General features: G+C 35.6%; 1 protein-coding gene across 5 annotated transcripts in view; it reads right to left on the bottom strand.

Annotated features, from left to right (window-relative positions):
- Positions 1-20,657, bottom strand: part of Zeb1 (zinc finger E-box binding homeobox 1) — a 148,874-nt gene that overhangs the window by 30,820 nt on the left and 97,397 nt on the right. For 4 of the 5 annotated variants that reach the window (XM_048367818.1, XM_048367815.1, XM_048367817.1 and 1 more), the window contains one exon: positions 15,899-16,099. Coding sequence is in view for 2 of the 5 variants with exons in the window: in XM_048367815.1 (XP_048223772.1) it covers positions 15,899-16,099 (201 nt within the window). In the remaining 3 variants the exon portion in view is untranslated. Of the gene's footprint in view, positions 1-1,221; positions 1,282-15,898; positions 16,100-20,657 lie in introns of all 5 variants that reach the window. The other variant, XM_048367814.1, reaches the window with a different exon arrangement.

The following is a 20,657-nucleotide window of genomic DNA, read 5'->3' as shown; positions in this document are numbered from 1 at the left end:
TTGTGTTTCCTAACACTACTCTTTTACTAATAACCAATACCCAGTTTAAATATTTCTATAACATTGTATTACTAAAACCCCTTATCCTACATGACCAATATTTGACAACTATCACAGTTGAATATATTAATGTTAGTTACAGATGATCAGGAAAAAGGAAGAATATAAAGTTTAGGACACGATGTCATAGATAATCAGATACTCTATTATTGATTAGTCATTCTGAAATTTACCTTTACTTAATAGCACAAAGATATGGTCTTGTTTTATGTAAATGACAAGTATGGGGTGCTAATGCTTTCGTTATAGATGAAAAACTGTCTGACACTAACCATGAACCACACCCACATAGTGGAAGATAGTTGATAAGGGATCAGAGAACATCTCTAAAATGCATTTTAAAGTGAAAGAATCCCTATTAAACCATAAAAGAGAAAGAATAAAATTTACATAGAACCATATGATGGTAATAATCTGTAGGGGAGTAAAGAAAATATAATTATATAGTTATAACTATGGTAATTTAAGGAAATGTTTTTAATAATTTGGAATTCATTTTTCAAATTTACATTCTAATATATAGACTTGGTTTAAATTTTTACTTAGCTCTTTTGCTTCTTAAATATGATCTCAATCAATTACAGTGGAATAACCTAAAGTCTCAGGTAGTATGCATTTGTTAATTTGGAAGCAACTGTTCTTCCTTAGTATAATTTGAATTTGGGCCCTTTCAATCACAGAAACTACAAGACAAAACATGATTCTCTTGTTTGCTGTAATATGTTCACTCAATTTACTGGTATTCATGATTCACCTCTGGTTTATAGGTAATTCATGATATTTTCTCTCTTCAGCTTTCTGTCTGGTGGGAATTCAAAGCAGATTCCATTAACTAATAGTGAAACTAAAATTAGTTATTAGATATGGATTATTATGATTTTGGTAAAAAATGGATATGTTTAAATGACTTAATTTTTGATTATCTGTAAATTATAATTCTTTGTAGAACAGAAAAAGTATTATATTAAATAATTCTGTAAGTCTGTATTTAAATATTAAACTGCTAGTTTTTTAAAATATCGTAACCCATATATGCCTGAGGGCTTAAAAATTTAAGGGAGTATGATAGGGGAAGAGACTAAACTTCGGGCTTACTGATGCAAATAGCCAGTGTCCCCAATGGCCTCCTTCAAAGGCTGTGGAAGAAAGCGTCAAGAGTACCTGTGCATCCTGCGTCCCCTGCCTGATCTTCAGGCCCCAGGATTCCTTGCCCTTCCTTTCCTGGTGAAAGGGAAGAACGGAATTAAACAGATACAGGTGACACAAACCTTTTAGTTTCTAGAAAAGGGAAGAGGAAACTCTTAGTGAAGATTATATTTGATCTGGATTTTTTAACTCTCATAATGGTAATGTGCCCTTACAAAGTGGTTTGATAAAGATTTTATGATACTCATTCTATCCATTATTTAAATACAGACACACATGTCTGGGGTTTGGATCCAGGGTCCTTGCTAGGTGGGTGCCCTACTACATGAAACATGTCCCAGTACTTTCCTGCTTTCCTTCTTTTTCAGATAGGATCTTACATTTCACAAACTAGGCTGGCTTCAGATTGGAGTCCTCCTACCTACTCTATAGCTGGTATTAAAAAACAGACCACCACTCCTGGCTTATTTGTTGAGATAGAATCTCATTAACTTTTTGCTCTGGCTGGCCTCCAACCACAATCTTTGTAGTCTTTGCCTCCCAAGTAGCTGTGATTACAGCCTGGGGCCACAACACTAGCCATTATAGAGGTACTAAGGGATTTTTTAGATGCTGGTCATTTGCCATTCCCATCTAAGTCTATAGTGAGCTAATAATGCTGAATAGATTCAAAGTAAATATGTATAAATAAATGCATAGTTTTCTGGCAAGCAGAAATTACATTTATACCTTCACATACATTTTATCTATATAATATTTTATTAAGAATATGCACATGCATAAAACATGGAGTTACAACTGTATTTTTAATTATCATAGAGTACATGTCATAATTAGGATCAGAGTACATACACAGTCATACTAAAACATAATACAGTTTTTTTCACCCCTATTAAATCCCACTGAGTATGTCAATTAAAACCCTAAGTTAGATCTTTCCTAGGTTGATTGTTGAAATAAAGTAAGACCTTTGCATGCTATTAAACCATATATTTAAATGCCTTTAATTATCAAATAGCTTTATTCAGAAGACTTTGTTTATCCATTAACTTGTATACAAAGTCTTAAACATGGTCACTATATGAGTTTAAATATGTGCACAACTTTTCAAATCAAAATAAAAACACTAAAGCAGATAATGATATTTCTTTTTCATTCTTGTTGCAAAAGTGATGTACAGAAGGGTTATAGTTACATAAACCAACTAATGAGTACATTGCTTTTTGAACAGTGTCACCTTTTCCCTCCTTTTCTCTCTTGACGCTCTCCCCCCCAATTTGTATAGCTCATTTTCAACATAGTGTCTAGCGAGTGTCACTGGAGCTCTTGTTCACCTTTGTGTTCCTGTTACCCTTCCCCAAACAGATAAATTTACATACGAGGCAAAAGGTACAGAAATCCAAAACAGTGACAAAGGGGAAAAAAAAACACCCAAATAACATTTCTTAGAGTTCATTTCCATAAACATCATTTTATATGATCATATGCCCACAGCTATTGTATTGTCTTTCATACTTCCCATCAGGACAATGACAAAGAATTCATGCAAAGCGTTTACACAATGACAACATAAATACAGTGTTGGCAAAGTTTTGGAAATCTCTAACATTTCCCCCTTCTTTCTCATCTCCAAGGATTATACTTAAACCAAAGTAAATAACAAGCTAATTGAGAAATCACAGGATGGCAGAACAGTTCCCTATTTTTGCATGGCTATGCCCTTTCATTTTCATCAAATAAAAATCAAGAGTTATTATTTGTTCAGATGGAGACATTGGTATTAGATGTAACAAAACGGCATTTTTAATATTGCCAACCTTTCAAATTATAGTTGTTAAAGCTATCTTAAGATCTGTCTGAAATTCAATTAAATAATTTCTTTTTCTCTGCTTGGGCTTCTCCTCCTCCTCTTTCTCCTCTTCTAGAATCTACACCTGGGTTATTATCCATCACTTAAGAGCTACACGTCTGCACTCTTTCCTTCATGTTTGGGATTGGACTCTGGTTGAAGAGTGAAACCCTGTCACTTACTGCAGAGCACGCCCTGACGTGCACGCTCCCCGGGCTGCGGAAGGGCGGCCTGGGGACGGCTCCCTCCTGCTCCTCCCAGGGAGGTGCGCTTGTGGAGGACGGTCTATGACTTTTACACGTCATTTGCCCCCCTCATATGTTCTCTTCTTCGGGCTCAGGAAATATGAGAGAGCAAAGTAATCAAATCTACTTTTACTTCTGTCACAAACTATGCCCACATCATACGATTGGGTAACTTCAATGCATCTTACAGGAAACCTGAAATGTTCTAAGGGCTGTTCTCATCTGAATTCCAAAGCAAATGTATAAATGAGGAAAAACTCCAGAGTAATATAGGACTATGTTTCTTCGAATAATGACAAAATGTAGCCTGAAAAATGATTCGCTATTACTCAACAACTAAAGAGAACAATCTATTGATACATGCAGCCATTCATAGCAACTGAAAAAGCCAATCAAACCCACTTGTGTGAGTTCATCATTTGTATGACATTCTTGATGCCATGAAATTATAAAAATGGAGAAACGATTAGTGATTGCCAAGGATTATCAGAGGTGTGTGTGTGTGTGTGTGTGTGTGTGTGTGTAACTGGTAAAGGGTTTGCAGGGTCTCTCTGTATTATTTGTGAATTGGTAACTGTGTGGAACTGTTTCTACAATTACAATCTGTCACTACTTATATAAAAATTCAATTAAAATAAAAGGAAAATAGCAGATATTTACATAAAAGGTAGTGCATGCTTATTTTCGTAATAAGATAAAATCCCTAGTTAAGAACAAAGACAGCAAATGCAATTCATTTTAATTAAAACTCCAGTAGATTTACTATTAACTGAAGGACAGAACCATTCAAAGGAATGGACTGATTGTTAGTATATGTTAAATCTTAAAGTTCCACTGTTTTACAACTCTCAGCAAAAAAAATCCTGATTTAGATTTCTCCTTGTTTTGGTTGTTGGGAAACAGAACACTAGTTAACAACTTCATAACAATTTCAAATGTGTTCATGGGAACTTTTGTGCCATCTTGGAGCAGCGGTGCCTGGCTATGTGAATAAGTTTTTCCATTCTGAAGTCTTCTGAGCCTGCTCCTGACCATTCCACACTACTGTCCCTATGTAGGGACACCTGCTGAAAAAACAAATCCCAGTAGACTCCTCTAGTCTAACTTGGAAGTTTAAAAATTTTTAATTAGAAATGAACCCTTTATTTCACTGTGCTTTCAAGACAGTATTTTTCCTACCTAATTTTTTTAATTTAAATCAGAAAATTCAAATTTAAGTTTTGGATTTTAAGCATTTTGAATTTCAGATTTTTTTGATCAGAGATGGTCAACCACAAAAGTCTATGCAAATACTTAAAGAACTTCTTCAGCTTTTATTCAACTCCAAAATCTGAAATACTTCTAGTCTCAATGATTTCAGATAAATGGATATTCAGCCTATTAATTGACCAGGAAAGCCACAGTAAATACAGTTCACAATATCCACAAAATCATGTTAAGTTAGGTAAAGATAAAAGAATATATCTGGGATAAGATCAGGTAAGATGGAGAAAGCACAAATCACCAAGCTGACACACAGAAATCATGTTGCTTATATATCAGCAATGAACAGTTGTAAACTAAAGTACCTCTATCCATTCAAAATAGTCCTTCATCCAGATTTAAATTGAAATCTTTTTGCACAGCTATATAAATATAATAAAAAAGAAAAGGGAAAAGAATCTCCATTTTATTGTTACAGAAACATAAAATATGTATGTGTAAATGTCACAATTTATATTCTCTACACAATTTATATTCTGAATTATTAGACACTGATATTAGAAATCAAAGACCTACATAAATACAGAGACAAACAAAGTTCATGAATTTCAAGCCTTCAACATAAAAAAGCGAGTTCCGCGTTCTCCAAGCTGATCTACATATTTAACACAATTCAAGTCAAAATTCCAGAATGATTATATTTAATTTAATTTAGATAAGGCTATTACTCTCAAATTTACAAGGAAAGGCAAAAAAATAATGGTCAAAACAATTTTGGAAAAAATTAAGCTTGGAGAAACCACATTTCCAAATTTCCTCTAAAGATATAGTAATAACTCAGAGAGTGTACAGAAAACATTAATAGATGCTTCATTGAAGAGAATATATAGATGATAAATAAATACATCAAATTGCATTCAACTTCCCTAAGCACTAAGGAAATGCAAATCAGTACTGTAGCCATCATGGAAATATACCTAATAGAATAGCTAAAGTAAAAATGTTGATTAAATAAAATGCTTGTGGGAATGAGAGAAACTGGATCTATAATTATTGTAATGATACAGTAAACAGTTTGCCAGTATCCTAGAAGAGTGAAAAGTTATGTTCATAACTCCTCTTAAAAACTCTGCATATTAATATTTATACTGTATTTATTTATTATCATATAAACTGGAAACAATCCAAACATACTTTAATAGATGAATGGATAAATTTTGGCACATTCACGCACTGGACTGGCACTCATCAATAAAAAAAGGATTCAAATATTGATAATACTGATGCATGCAATGATTTGAATGATTTTCAAGGGCATGCTAAGTAGAAGAGATGGATTACAAAAAGTTTTGCACTAATTGAAACATTTTTAAGACAATCCCCCAAAGAAAATAACTATGGTATCAGAGAATCAATCATCATTGCCGGAGTTTACAGTAGAAGGAAGAAGTGATGGAAACAGGAGTCACACGTGAGGTTTCTGCAGCTTCAACAGTTCTTCACCTAGAGTGTGATGGCTGCTACGAGAAACGTGTGTGTATGTGTGTGTGTGTGTGTGTTTACATGTGTACATGTATGTGCATACTGAAGCTCCAAGAATTACACAGCAACAAAAAATGAGGGTCCTACTGTATGTTAATTTTAAAAAAGATCCCTGAGTTCTTAACAGTTAAAAAAAGAAAAAATTATCTTTCTAATATCAGGCACTATCTAATGCTATAGAAATCTAAGAGGATGACAGGTTTTGCAGATTTTTAGAACTGTTTGATGCCTTACTTACAGTGAATAGAGTCTAGTTGGTAATAATATCCACTAATGGGCTTTTATTCAACCAGTCCATAAAGTAACTGTGAAATTACACCTCCAAATCTTGTGTGCACTTTTAGGAAACGAGGAGCTACTCCATAAGAACAAAGGCTTTAGAGTCAGCATATCCTAGGTCTTGGCTCTGTGGTCTTGAATCAGGAAAATCTTTATGGAATCAGGAAATCACTAGTACAACTGTTGTGAAGACTGAATGAGAATGCCTATGACAATAGTTCAAAGCCTAGCACTGTAGCAAATTTTCAGCTCTCTTTCTCTTTCTCTCTCTCTCCCTCCCTCCCTCCCTCCCTCCCTCCCTCCCTCCCTCCCTCCCTATCATTATAATAGGCGAGAGACCAGATGTTTTGGTAGAGGGCTTAAAGAACTTGAGAAAGGTCACATATTTGAAAAAGATCCTCCAAAAGATTGGCATTTTTGTAAGTTGAATTATCGTATTTCAGTATTTTCCTTCTATTACTGTTCACTAAAATATATATTTTTTTGGCCAGTCCTGGGGCTTGGACTCAGGGCCTGAGCACTGTCCCTGGCTTCTTTTTGCTCAAGGCTAGCACTCTGCCACTTGAGCCACAGCGCCACTTCTGGCCATTTTCTGTATATGTGGTAATGGGGAATCGAACCAAGGGCCTCATGTATACAAGGCAGGCACTCTTGCCACTAGGCCATATTCCCAGCCCTACTAAAATATTTTTTAAATTCCAATTTTTTTCAGATACACTAACAGAATAACAGGAAAAGAAGTTTGTACTGTGTGATTTATTTTATAATATATTCTTTTTTAATTAAAATTTTTTTTTGCCAGTCCTGGTCCTTGAACTCAGGGCCTGAGCACTTCTGGCCGTTTTCTATATATGTGGTGCTGAAGATTCGAATCTAGGGCTTCATGTATATGAGGCAAGCACGCTTGCCACTAGGCCATATTCCCAGCTCCTTCTAATATATTCTTACACTTGGGATTTTTCTGATGTCTTCTAATAATTAAACTGAGGTTATGCATTTTGAACAAGAGTTCCATTGAGATGATAATGTATCCAGATTGATGGCACATCACCATGTCTGCTATTGTTATACTGATACTGTGGCCTGCTTGGATTTTTTACTCATGGCTGGTACTCTATCACTGGAGAAATAGTATCAGCCTTGGTTTTTGCTGGCTAGTTAGAGATGGCATCTCACAGAGTTTTCTGTCCAGGCTGGCTTTGAATTGTTACCCTCCAGAACTCAGCCTCCCAGTAGGAATATAGGTGTGAACTACTAATTTCTAGATGATAACGTTAATCCTGATTGCCTAGTTAAGGTGTCTGCAAGATTTCTTCACAGGAGTATGAAGTTTATCTTTATAAATAATTATCTGGGGGGGAATTACAGTGACACATGTAAATATCCCCTTTGCTCACTAAATTCTCACCCAACAATTATAGCATCTATTGATGGTTCTTATATGAAATGATTACTATAGTGTTTGATTAATGATGACTTTCATTTCCTTAATTGCTTATTAATTTATATTTGGAATTCTACTATCCAGAGGAACTATCTCTTCTCTTCCATGTATGTAAGCAAGCAATGTGGACAGGTATTTACCATATTGTATGGATTATAATCCAATGCTATCATTATTTATTTTCTACAAATAATGTTCTAGATTCTGCTTGTTGGGAGTTAATTTACATTGAGTTTCATGTTCTTTGATAGTCCTTCCATAACTTATCATTTCATTTCACCCATTCATCATCTATCTACACACACACACACACACACACACAATGTTTAACGCTCATCTTGTAGTTTTTCACATCCAGCTCCAGAATAATTTCTGAGTAGTCTTGGTGCCTTTTATTGGAGAACAGCATTTAAATCCCAGATCTGGGCACTAACTAGTTTCTAGCCAGAGTCAATGCTCCGTGTCTTCTCAGAAGACAGAACTGGAAATTTTATATGGGGTAAGAATGTATAGTAACATGTCTCATCTGCTTTCTTGTATGCATTTTAATATATACTAATATGAATTCATATTGATACTCCAAATTTCTACTAAACACCACAGGTTTTCTGTTGTCCTTCTTCCTGCACATTATTTGTAACTGCTGAGAAACTTGGGTTACATTATCCTTCATTAAGGACCTATGTCATCATTATTTTCTAAGGGTATATTTAGCTATGTTTAATTCCAGTATACAAAAAAAGTTGCAGAAGGATCCAAATCTCTAGGATTTGAAATATATTTACTAACTGCAGGGAAAATAAGAATGAATAAGGCAAAGGGAATGGAGGAGGGCTAATGTTTCTGAGTATAGCTTTTTGCTTATCTATATAACCTTGACAGTATTCACATTCACAAAAAATAGATAATTTAACTTAATACAGTAATGAAGAAAAATGAAATGTACACAGTAATCAATGTATCCATTATGAATAAGATATGCAAAAAAGAAACACTGTAATAATATTTTGTCCATGTACTCTAATAGCCAAAGAGAGTACAGTGTAAAACTGAGGTTCAGCCTTATAGGGAACTCAGATTTCTTTATTAATGTCACCTTCAAACACTGAAATATTCAGAAGTATGTAAACATTGGTGCTGCAATTAATACAAATGGAAATTTTATAATTAGAGCTGAAAAAAACCCACGGTTTTTTCAAGTCTTGTCTTTTCATTTTACTGATGGAAAAGTGGATTCAAGGACAATAATTTCATGAACTAGAAAAACATGCTAAGATTTTTTTTCCTGTGGCATACATAACCTATGGCTAGGAAAAATTATAAAGAGTAGATTAAATTGTATCTTTTAGAATAAGTACAACCTGGCCCAAAGCTTACTTAAATGGTGACTTATATATTCTTTGCATTCTTATCATAACTTGTGCCCAAGAAATCTTTACTATTATGGACTGTGCGATCAGTCTTAAATATTTTCATGGGATAGATGTTTTTATCACATTGACATTCTAGTAAACATTTCCACAGAGTTTTAACTTTCTCTTGTTAAAAATATCTTTGTTGGGCTGGGAATATGGCCTAGTTGTAGAGCGCTTGCCTCATATACGTGAAGGCCTGGGCTCAATTCCTCAGCACCACATATATAGAAAAAGCCAGAAGTGGTGCTGTGACTCAAGAGGTAGAGTGCTAGCCTTGAGCAAAAAGAAGCCAGGGACAGTGCTCAGGCCCCAAGTCCAAGCCCCAGGACTGGCAAAAAACAAAAACAAACAAACAAAATACAACTTTGTTACTATTGGGATTTTTAAAAACTCAACAGTATCAAAACATTTATGAATAGCTAACATATTGAATGTTTCAAGTAATCAGGTTGGTTTTATACATATAATCTTTTTTTCCAAATTTTTATTATCAAACTGATGTACAGAGAGGTTACAGTTTCATACGTTAGGCATTGGATACATTTCTTGTACTGTTTGTTACCTTGTCCCTCATACCCTCCTCCCCCCTCCCCCTTACCCTTTCCCCCCTGAGGTGTTCAGTTCACTTACACCAAACAGTTTTGCAAGTATTGCTTTTGTGGTTGTTTCTCTTCTCTTTTTTTACCCTGTGTCTCTCAATTTTGGTATTCCCTTTAAATTTCCTAATTCCAATACCAGTATACGCGGTTTCCAATATACTCAGATAAGATTACAGAGATAGTGTAGGTACAACCACAGGAAGGTGATACAAGAACATCATCAATAATAGAAGCTCCAGATACACATGGGATGTTGAAAGTAGTTACAACTGTGATATAACAATTGTTTCCATAACATGGAGTTCATTTCACTTAGGATCATCGTATGTGTTCATAAGGGTATAGCTATTGGGCCTTGTGGTGCTCTGCTATGACTAGCCTAAACCTGTACTAATTATTCCCAATAAGGGAGACCATAGAGTCCATGTTTCTTTGGGTCTGGCTCACTTCACTTAGTATAATTTTTTCCAAGTCTTTCCATTTCCTTACAAATGGGACAATGTCATTCTTTCTGATAGAGGCATAAAATTCCATTGTGTATATGTACCACATTTTCCTGATCCATTCGTCTACTGAGGGGCATCTGGGTCGGTTCCAGATTCTTGCTATGACAAATTGTGCTGTGATGAACATTGTTGTGCTGGTGGCATTACTGTGATTTTGTTTGTGGTCTTTTGGATAGATACCCAAAAGTGGGGCTGCTGGGTCATAGGGGAGTTCTATATTTAGCCTTCTGAGGACTCTCCATACTGCTTGCCATAGTGGCTGAACCAGTTTACATTCCCACCAACAGTGAAGTAGGATTCCCTTTTGGCCACATCCCCTCCAACAATTGTTATTGTTAGTTTTCTTGATATATGACATTCTTACTGCAATAGCCCCCAAAAGCATAAAATACCTAGGAATAACCTTAACCAAAGAAGTGAAAGACCTCTTTGAGGAGAACTTTAAAACCTTGAAAAATGAAATTAAGTCAGAACTAAGGAAATGGAAAAACCTCCCATGCTCCTGGATTGGGAGGGTTAATATAATTAAAATGGCAATATTGCCAAAGGCTATCTACAAATTCAATGCAATACCTATTAATATCCCAACACCATTTTTTTTTTTTTTTTTTGGCCAGTCCTGGGCCTTGGACTCAGGGCCTGAGCACTGTCCCTGGCTTCTTCCCGCTCAAGGCTAGCACTCTGCCACCTGAGCCACAGCGCCCCTTCTGGCCGTTTTCCATATATGTGGTGCTGGGGAATCGAACCTAGGGCCTCGTGTATCCGAGGCAGGCACTCTTGCCACTAGGCTATATCCCCAGCCCCCAACACCATTTTTTGATGAAATAGAGGAAGCAATCCAGAAATTCATATGCAACAATAAAAGACCTAGAATAGCAAAAACAATCCTAAGCAGAAAGAAGAGTGCAGAAGGAATTACAATACCCAACTTCAAGTTGTATTATAAAGCTATAGTAATAAAAACAGCTTGGTATTGGCACCGGAACAGGCCTGAAGACCAATGGAACAGAATTGAAGACCCGGAAATGAACCCACAGAACTACGCCTACTTAATCTTTGATAAAGGACCTAAAACAATAGTTTGGAAGAAAGATAGCCTCTTTAACAAGTGGTGCTGGCAAAACTGGCTCAACACATGCAACAAACTAAAACTAGATCCTTATATATCACCCTACACCAAAATCAATTCCAAATGGATTAAAGACCTCGAAATCAAAACAGACACCCTGAAAACACTAAAGGAAGGAGTAGGAGAAACACTTGGGCTCCTTGGCGCAGGACGCAACTTCCTTAACAAAGACCCAGAAAGGCTACAAATCAAAGAAAGGTTGGACAAATGGGACTGCATCAAACTGCAGAGCTTCTGCACGGCAAAGGACATAGCTCGCAAGATAAACAGAAAGCCCACAGACTGGGAGAAGATCTTTACCGGCCATTCAACGGACAAAGGCCTCAAATCTAAAATATATGCAGAACTAAAAAAAATTATCTTCTTCCAAAACAAAAACCTCAAAGAACCAATAGCCCCCTCATCAAGTGGGCTAAAGACTTACAAAGAGACTTCTCTGATGAGGAATTGAGAATGGCCAAGAGACATATGAAAGAATGCTCGACATCACTGGCCATAAAAGAAATGCAAATATACATATAATCTTAAACTGAAGGTATGCAAACCCCTTAAAACAACTGCCTCAAAAGCTCAAGGTATGGGCTGGGGATATAGCCTAGTGGCAAGAGTGCCTGCCTCGGATACACGAGGCCCTAGGTTCGATTCCCCAGCACCACATATACAGAAAACGGCCAGAAGTGGCGCTGTGGCTCAAGTGGCAGAGTGCTAGCCTTGAGCGGGAAGAAGCCAGGGACAGTGCTCAGGCCCTGAGTCCAAGGCCCAGGACTGGCCAAAAAAAAAAAAAAAAAAAAAAAAAAAAAGCTCAAGGTATAAATATTTAAAATAGTTAAAATGACAAGGCACAAATTTGGGCTGAACCACATCTCTATTTTTGTGTGTGTCAGTGCTGGGGCTTGAACTCAGGGCCTGGGCACTGTCTCTGAGCTTTCTTGTGAAGGCTATTACTCTACCACCTGCGCTATGCCTCCACTTGCAGCTTTTTTTTGGTAGTTAATTGGAAGTATGGCTCTCAGGGAGTTTCCTGCCCTGGCTAGCTGTGAACTTCAATACTCGATCTCAGCCTTCTTAATAGCCAGGTCTATAGTGCTGAACCACTGGCTCCCAGAGAAGCCACGACATCTTGTAAAATTAAAATCGATATGCGGGAATACTGACAAATCATACTCCATTTTTCACAAAGTAAAAGCTGGTAGTATTTTAAGATAATAATGCTTCATTACCCCCAGAAATTTTGCCTTTAGTAAATATGTCCTAATTTGCTATTTACAAAAATAATGTTTCTTCCCTATAATCCTTCTGAGAACTTAGTAGTTTGAGATTTTAGTATGATAAGAACAGATTTTTCAGGGTACTTATTATATACTTAACATTATAGTAGTTTGGATGTTTTCCAGTGTAATCTAGACCTTTGATTTATATTACGCTACCGATAGGTGAATATTGTTTCATGTGTTAGTGTCTAATGCAGAATACCACTGACCACTCTATGCTTCTTTCGCGTATGCACCTTTTGTTCCCTCTGCACTGGAGTGCTGGAATCTTGGCAAGACTTCTGGGCTCATACCTTAGAGGGAGTTTTGTGTGTGATTGCAAAAATTAATGCTCTGTCAGAGAATGAGGGCTATAAGCTAACATTTGGCCATTTTGTTCACCTAACTCTCTCTCCTACTTACTCCTCGAGATTTGTTGGGTTTTGTGAGTTTGTAATCTTGAGTGTCATACATTAATTCTGGAAAAAACATCAGTCATTATTTCTTCAGATATTACGGCTTTCTCATTCCTTATTTAGAATGAGGACATATATATGATTTCTGTTTCTCCTAACCTGTTTTTCATTTTTTATCACTGAGTTCTACTTTGTGTAATTTTTTACCTTCTATTTCACTAATTATTATAATATTCATCTACATTTTGAATTCCTATTATTTTCATTTTTAGAAATCATATTAGGTGCTTTTTATTGATCATAGTTTATGTTATCATGGCACCTAATTTCAGGTTTTTCTTTAAACATGACAAACGTTATTTTAAAATCAGAATTACATAACTTTAGTAGTTAAAAGTTTTTATGGAAGAATCAAGTGATCTACTTGCTAGATTGTTTTATTAAAATGATCATATTTAGCTCTTCTTAGTGCCTGTGGGTGTATGTAACAGTTCTACTTTAAACTTAAATACAATTTGAGATTTATCAGGCTACATAGAATGTGAACTGGGGTTGAAATCAGTGCAAGACAGCTTGTGGTTGTTACTTCTCAGAGAGATAATCTTCCAGTTTCCCAGTATGTAGCTGAGGAGACTTTACTTGCTGCCTTTTGAAGATGAAAGGACAGTAGACTACTTGCCTTCAGTTCAATCTTATAGACAAGATGGAATCCAGAGTAGAGGAAAGATCTACATCTACTATTAAACTCTTGGGTGACTCTAGGCTTTGTTTTCTGTCAGAAACCTGAAGAACACATCATCTGTAATCCTGGTTAAGCCAATTTTTGGAGGCAAATAGTCTTCTATGAATTTGCTATCCTTGTTAGAGTTTGATATTCTTTTTTAGAATTTGATATTCTAATGTTTTATTATCTGCTTATCTCTTTTAAACTGTGATGACAAATTTTAAAATTAAATCTAGTACATTAGTTGTTTTCAGTAGGGAGTCTGTTACAAGTAATGTATCCCAACCTATTTTCTGTGAACCTCTCCATTGATTTTTAAACTTTCTCCTTTCCTGTGAGTGAATTTCTTTATCTTTCATTCTTCCAGACAGATCATTGCCTACTTCACTCTACTCTGTATCAACCACATGGATTTATCAATTTGGCCCACAGACATACAGGAAGGATCCCTCCTCTAAAATGTTTTGTGCTGAATATTAACATTTAACAGGTTAACAGCACCAGCATTAGCTGGCTCTCATGATAAATAAGCAAATTACCTAGCTTCTACTTTCCAGAAACTTGTTACCATCTCATAGAATTAACTGATTCTTACATAGTTGACCCTCTATGTTTTTCAGACACACAAAATTGTTCAGTTCTCATCCCAAGAGAAACTGCTTTGGTTAAAAACTCTAAGAACTGCCCAAATTATTGCAGTATCTTCACAGAAGCCCTCTAAAGATCTTTTTCTGTATTGTTGCAGATTTTTTATTATGTTTCCTATCAGTCAAGTTCTCCTTGCAGCTTCTAGGATAAAGTTCAAATTCCTTAACATAGTAAACAAATTCCTTCATACTCTTTTCCTTTTTTACTTCTCTGATTGCCTTTTTTATGACTATTGTTTTGACCCTTCCATGGTTTCAAGCATGGTGCTCATTCTTTCAGTTCTTTGGATACAGAAATCATCCCTGTTTATTCATAAATTCTTGTAGGCCCTCTCTTAGTAATGTTCCCTCATCACTTATGATTTGCATCTACACAAAACTGTATTTGTAACATCTATCTCTATTTGCCACTAAACTGTATTGTTGTATATATAAAATCTTATTTAAGTATAAGAAAGTCTTCTTTATGTAGAGCTTACATATGAATAAACAAGTGTACACTATGAAAGAGAGTTGATTACATTATTTCAAAAGTCATGTATTAAACTCTACAAACAAGCATTATTATAGAAATCTCAACTTCTCTCCTGTGCTTATTATTCAGACTTTTACTGAAATTTCCATTTATTATTATCCAGATTCTCTGACCTGTATACTTTTATCTACTTCCCCAACTTTTCTAACCTTAGTCTGATACTGTGTATAGACATCTTTTTTGAACTTGCCTCCTGCTGGCATAGCTTTATCATGACTAACTTTGGATTTGAACTCTCACGTGTTTTTTTTTCATGTTGCTGATGCCTTTCACTTTACTTAGAAGATTCTGGCATGTAGAAAGTATTACAAATACTTGCACAGTTTCCTTTGTTTGAGATTATGGCAGAGCAAATTAATCTTTTTTTTTTTTTTTTTGGCCAGTCCTAGGCCGTGAACTTAGGGCCTGAGCACTGTCCCTGGCTTCGTTTTTGCTCAAGGCTAGCACTCTGCCACTTGAGCCACAGCGCCCCTTCTGGCCATTTTCTGTATATGTGGTGCTGAGGAATCGAACCCAGGGCCTCCTGTATACGAGGCAAGCACTCTTGCCACTAGGCCATATTCCCAGCCCCAAATTAATCTTTTACTATGCCGAAAATATTAGTTTATTCTGAGGGTCACAATATAATATTAAAGGTAGATTCAGTTATATTAACAACATATGAAAAGCTTGAAGCTTGATTATAGTTACAAAAATCGAGTACAATTTACAATATTGTGGGGACTATACAAAGTCAAAGCAATTTCATTATTCTGCTTCATAATCTACTTTTTTATAAGTAAATAGGATATCAAATATTGATAAACAGACAAGTTTACTGTTCATTTCAAATCTTTCATCAAATCTATCTTCACAGTTAATAAAAGTTAAAGAATTATGAGAATAGAATTATATAAAAATTAAACTTACCATCATCTTCCCAGCAATTCTTGGCACTCCCTTCTCGCTCACTGCTCCCTGGTAACACTGTCTGGTCTGTGGGCAGGTCATCTTCAGGCACTCCACCTTCACAATCACCCGCGTCCGTAACACTTTCTTCTTCCACAATATGGAGTTTGTCTTCATCATCTGAGTCTGAATTTGTTTCTACCACAGTATTATAATTTGTAACTGTAATACAAACAAGAAATAAATAATCAAACCAGTATAAAATAAATTTTTGTTAGTAAATAAAAATGACAAGTAACATTTAAGATTGCAGTGCAATCTAAAGTTTTCTTTCAGATCATTAATATGTCATTAACTTATTTGACAATACAAATGTTATCACTTACTAGATACTAGAAAAAATAACCAAAAGAATACAGCCATATTTATTAAACACTTACTATATGTACAAATGCATTATACACACTAAATTGTTAATTCTTGTAACTTTATAATAATCCTGAAAGTATAGTTCTACTACCTATTATGTATACTTGTATTTTACGTGGGTGTGAACATCAAGAAAGAGAGATGGGGTAATTTATCCAAAATGATATAGCTAGGAAGTCCCTGGATGCAATGGGTTCCATCTTCTTACTCTGAAGCTATATTAAACATCTTCCTCAACAATACAAAACTTATTATATACCATACTGCTTTGTACAACTGAGGTTTCAAATACGTAAAGCATTACATCTTAAGAAAAAAGATCATCTTTCCTGATAAGACAACATCACATCATCAAAATCATAAGAATTAGCCCCACACATTACATATAAATCCCACAAAGATTTCAGAATCAGTCAATTTAGTCAAATTTCTATGCTACAGTCTAGAATCCAGAAAAAAATTGGCTATTTCTCACTTAATGGGGTATGGTCATGGGAATGTTTCAACTATCTGATTAGTGATTCTTATTTGCTAAGATACAGAGAAAGGGGAAAAAAAAGGAAGCTTTGCTTTCTCTAAGCAATTAAGCAATAATTACTTCCAGTTATTCTTTTCCTTGCTTCCTTAAATTGTCTAGTAATTCTTGAAAGAAAATAACTGCCTAAATGATTGATATGCACATGGATCCTTTGATGCATACACACAAACACACACACACACACATGCTCTAAAACATCAAAGAAGCAATATAAATTAAAAATGAATATATATGTAAATGTAACAAGTAATGAAAACCTTCAAAATTTTTCTTTTATCTATCTTAGGAAGTCCCCCACCCCCTTGACAATGTCAAAAAGATTATATGAGTTACTACTGAGCATGTATCTTCTTCAATGTGTTAGGTAAGAAAAGTATCATTTTGTATCATAAATGCACATCTTTTCCCAGCAGTAAATGACTTTTTCTTTTATTTATAAAATAACACGCTTATTGTAAAAAATTCACATAATATAAAACATGGAAAATAAGTAAAAACTTCCATAGTTTTTCTTCCTCAATTACTTGATCAAGTTAAAAATAGCAAAACATCCTGCTCGATGTACTAGGCAGGCATGATGCTAATCATGATCACATCTCAAACTATTTAATTGTAATACAAACTTCACACCTTATATAAATCCTATATAGTCCATCGCTAAAACACATATAGCATCACACTATACCTTTTCAACTACTTTGCTTTTGCCACTTTAAAACATATTTTGAAAATCTTTTTTTATCAGCATGTAAGAAATATTCTTTTCCTCTAAGGATGGACTGGACATCAATCCTTGTACAGATATAATTTAACCAAACAGCTATTCATAGTTTTAGTTTGGTTTTTAGTAGTAGGCATTAGCAATTATACAATAAAACTCCTTTTTGCAAATATTTCTATGGTCATCCTTTAAATACGTTGATTAGGCAGATAAGTAGGGGTGGAATTGTTGCCTCAGTGGGAAAACTTCTTTTTTTTTTTTGGCCAGTCCTGGGCCTTGGACTCAGGGCCTGAGCACTGTCCCTGGCTTCTTCCCGCTCAAGGCTAGCACTCCGCCACTTGAGCCACAGCGCCGCTTCTGGCCATTTTCTGTATATGTGGTGCTGGGGAATCGAACCTAGGGCCTCGTGTATCCGAGGCAGGCACTCTTGCCACTAGGCTATATCCCCAGCCCCAGTGGGAAAACTTCTTGAGTAGATATTGTTAAACTTTCTCCATCCCTATTTTTAAAAAGTTTTCAGACACTACCTGAGAAAGTCTGTTCAATATCTCCATAAAATAAAGAAAAAAGTTCCTTCTAACAAAGAATGAGATGGAAACATGAGGGAATTCCTTTTACTCCAAGCAAACAATGGCTGAGCAAAGTGGACTGTATATAAGAATATGGAAAGTAATTCTCAAAAGCTGATGCATAGGGCTGGGGATATAGCCTAGTGGCAAGAGTGCCTGCCTCGGATACACGAGGCCCTAGGTTCGATTCCCCAGTACCACATATACAGAAAACGGCCAGAAGCGGCGCTGTGGCTCAAGTGGCAGAGTGCTAGCCTTGAGCGGGAAGAAGCCAGGGACAGTGCTCAGGCCCGGAGTCCAAGGCCCAGGACTGGCCAAAAAAAAAAAAAAGCTGATGCATAGTTGACTCCAGGGGTTTCCTGATAGGCCTTTAACAGATAGTAAGATGCAAGTGTGTCATGTGTGTATGCACAGACTTAGACTGAGGACTCACACTGGCAAATGATATACAGTACTGTTAAGGATTCCTTACTGGTAACCTACTAGATGGTATTCAAAATTGACATTTACATATGATAAACTGAAATAAAAATGTGACTAGTTTTGACCAAAGGTTAATGCTCAACTCCAGTAAGTTTGGCTCACTGAAAAGTTCTATTTTTTGGATATGACAAGACAACATACATGCACACTTGAAATTCCTACTATTTTATGATGGGAAGCACTACTTTGTTATCTTGAATTGGCTATAGCTTACATTTAACAAATTTACATTTAGGCTTTAGCGCATATATATATATATATATATATTACTTTAAATTCTTGTTTGCATGCTTCTTTCTTTTTTCACTGGGTTCTTTGTAACCTTGCTTCAGGGTAATTATCCTTATTGAGTCACTGTAGTTCAGCGTGCTCTTAAAGACCATCTATCACTTCCTGGAACTCTTGTAAAACACCGTTCTATACCCCAGTAACAGCTGCCATTGTGAAATGGGAGGATAGCTGATCATCAAAAACACAGACACTACCAACATTTTATAGTTATCCCAGAGCATGTTTTGACATATGGCACAAAAGGGGCAAGATTTTTAAAAAGCAATACATTTATTGACTAAAAGTGAGAAGAAGACCAGTGACTATTTCCAAAGGTCTTTTCAACTGTCTTTTGCTTTGGTCACTTAACTAAGAAAAAAGTAAAAATTGTTCATATTGATTATTTTAACTGAGACAACAAAGCTTCTTTGTGCTTCTGGATTTCATCCTTTTGCTTGTCTATTTTTGGAGCTGATTTAAAAAAGCATCACCATCAAAAGCATGGAGTAAATCAAGTTCTGGACGAATTCTATTAGCCAACAGACATGTCAGTTCGCTCAACTTTCTATTTACCTATCTCCATACTTCTATTTTGTTGTTTTATGATTAAAAATAAAATATAGTTTGTCTGGAGAGTCATATATCCTTTTTATTTTTTTATTTTTTTGGCCAGTGTTGGGCCTTGGACTCAGGGCCTAAGCACTGTCCCTGGCTTCTTCCCGCTCAAGGCTAGCACTCTGCCACTTGAGCCACAGCGCCACTTCTGGCCGTTTTCTGTATATGTGGTGCTGGGGAATTGAACCTAGGGCCTCGGGTATACCGAGGCAGGCACTCTTGCCACTAGGCTATATCCCCAGCCCCCCTTTTTATTTTTAATTGGCATAATATCCATACTTACAGGGCACAGTGAATAAGAATATATGTATACAATGTGTAATGTTCCCATCAGAATAATTCGTATTTCCATATTCTTATATATCACTTCTGTGTAGAATTTTCTGTGTTGAAAGCCTTTTAACTCTTCTCATATAAATATTTGAAATTATTGTTAGGCTATAGTTATGCTACTGTGATAGATTTACCCTCTGCTCAAAATATTTTGGTACCTATTTTCACCCTCAAGGTGGCACATTCTTAACAAGCACAATTCTGAGTTTTAGTTAAAACAGTAAATAACATGAAAGCAAAGATAAAGGTAAACATGTAAGGAAAACAGAGTTTTCAAAGCTTTAAATATAATATATTTACAATATACAGCATGACTTCAAACAGAATATGGTAAAATTTTCAGTGCACTATTATCACCAAATGTTGCAATAACATTTATTTCTTGGTTGTCATTCTTCTTATTAGCCAATACTTAGTGTGAGATAGAATAGCATCAACTATATAAGAGGATGTAAAAACACAATGATTTCAAAATATGTGTTTATCTAAGTGTCTGGTATATGGCAAGGATTATAGAAGTATGTGCTGTTGTTGCTGCTGCTACCACTACCAACATTACCATCATCACCACCGCCACCATTATCATCATTATCAATACCATTACTGTCACAGTTTTTATCATCATGGTGATAATAAACCTTTAAAGCTTTAAGAGAAATTCCTAAAAAGAATGCACTACATTATATTGATTTGGTAGGAAATAAAGAGAAACAAAGTAACCTGAATTTATATAGCTATTAAGTAGTACAGCTGGACTTAAACCTGATTTGTCTGATTCTAGTATACACAATTATGTATAAAGCATCCCAATTGACAATTGTT

Source organism: Perognathus longimembris, chromosome 18 (assembly GCF_023159225.1).
Source record: "Perognathus longimembris pacificus isolate PPM17 chromosome 18, ASM2315922v1, whole genome shotgun sequence".
Classification (NCBI taxonomy): domain Eukaryota; kingdom Metazoa; phylum Chordata; class Mammalia; order Rodentia; family Heteromyidae; genus Perognathus; species Perognathus longimembris.
The sequence above is the reverse complement of the archived record's forward strand: the minus strand, read 5'-3'. Positions and strand labels throughout refer to the sequence as shown.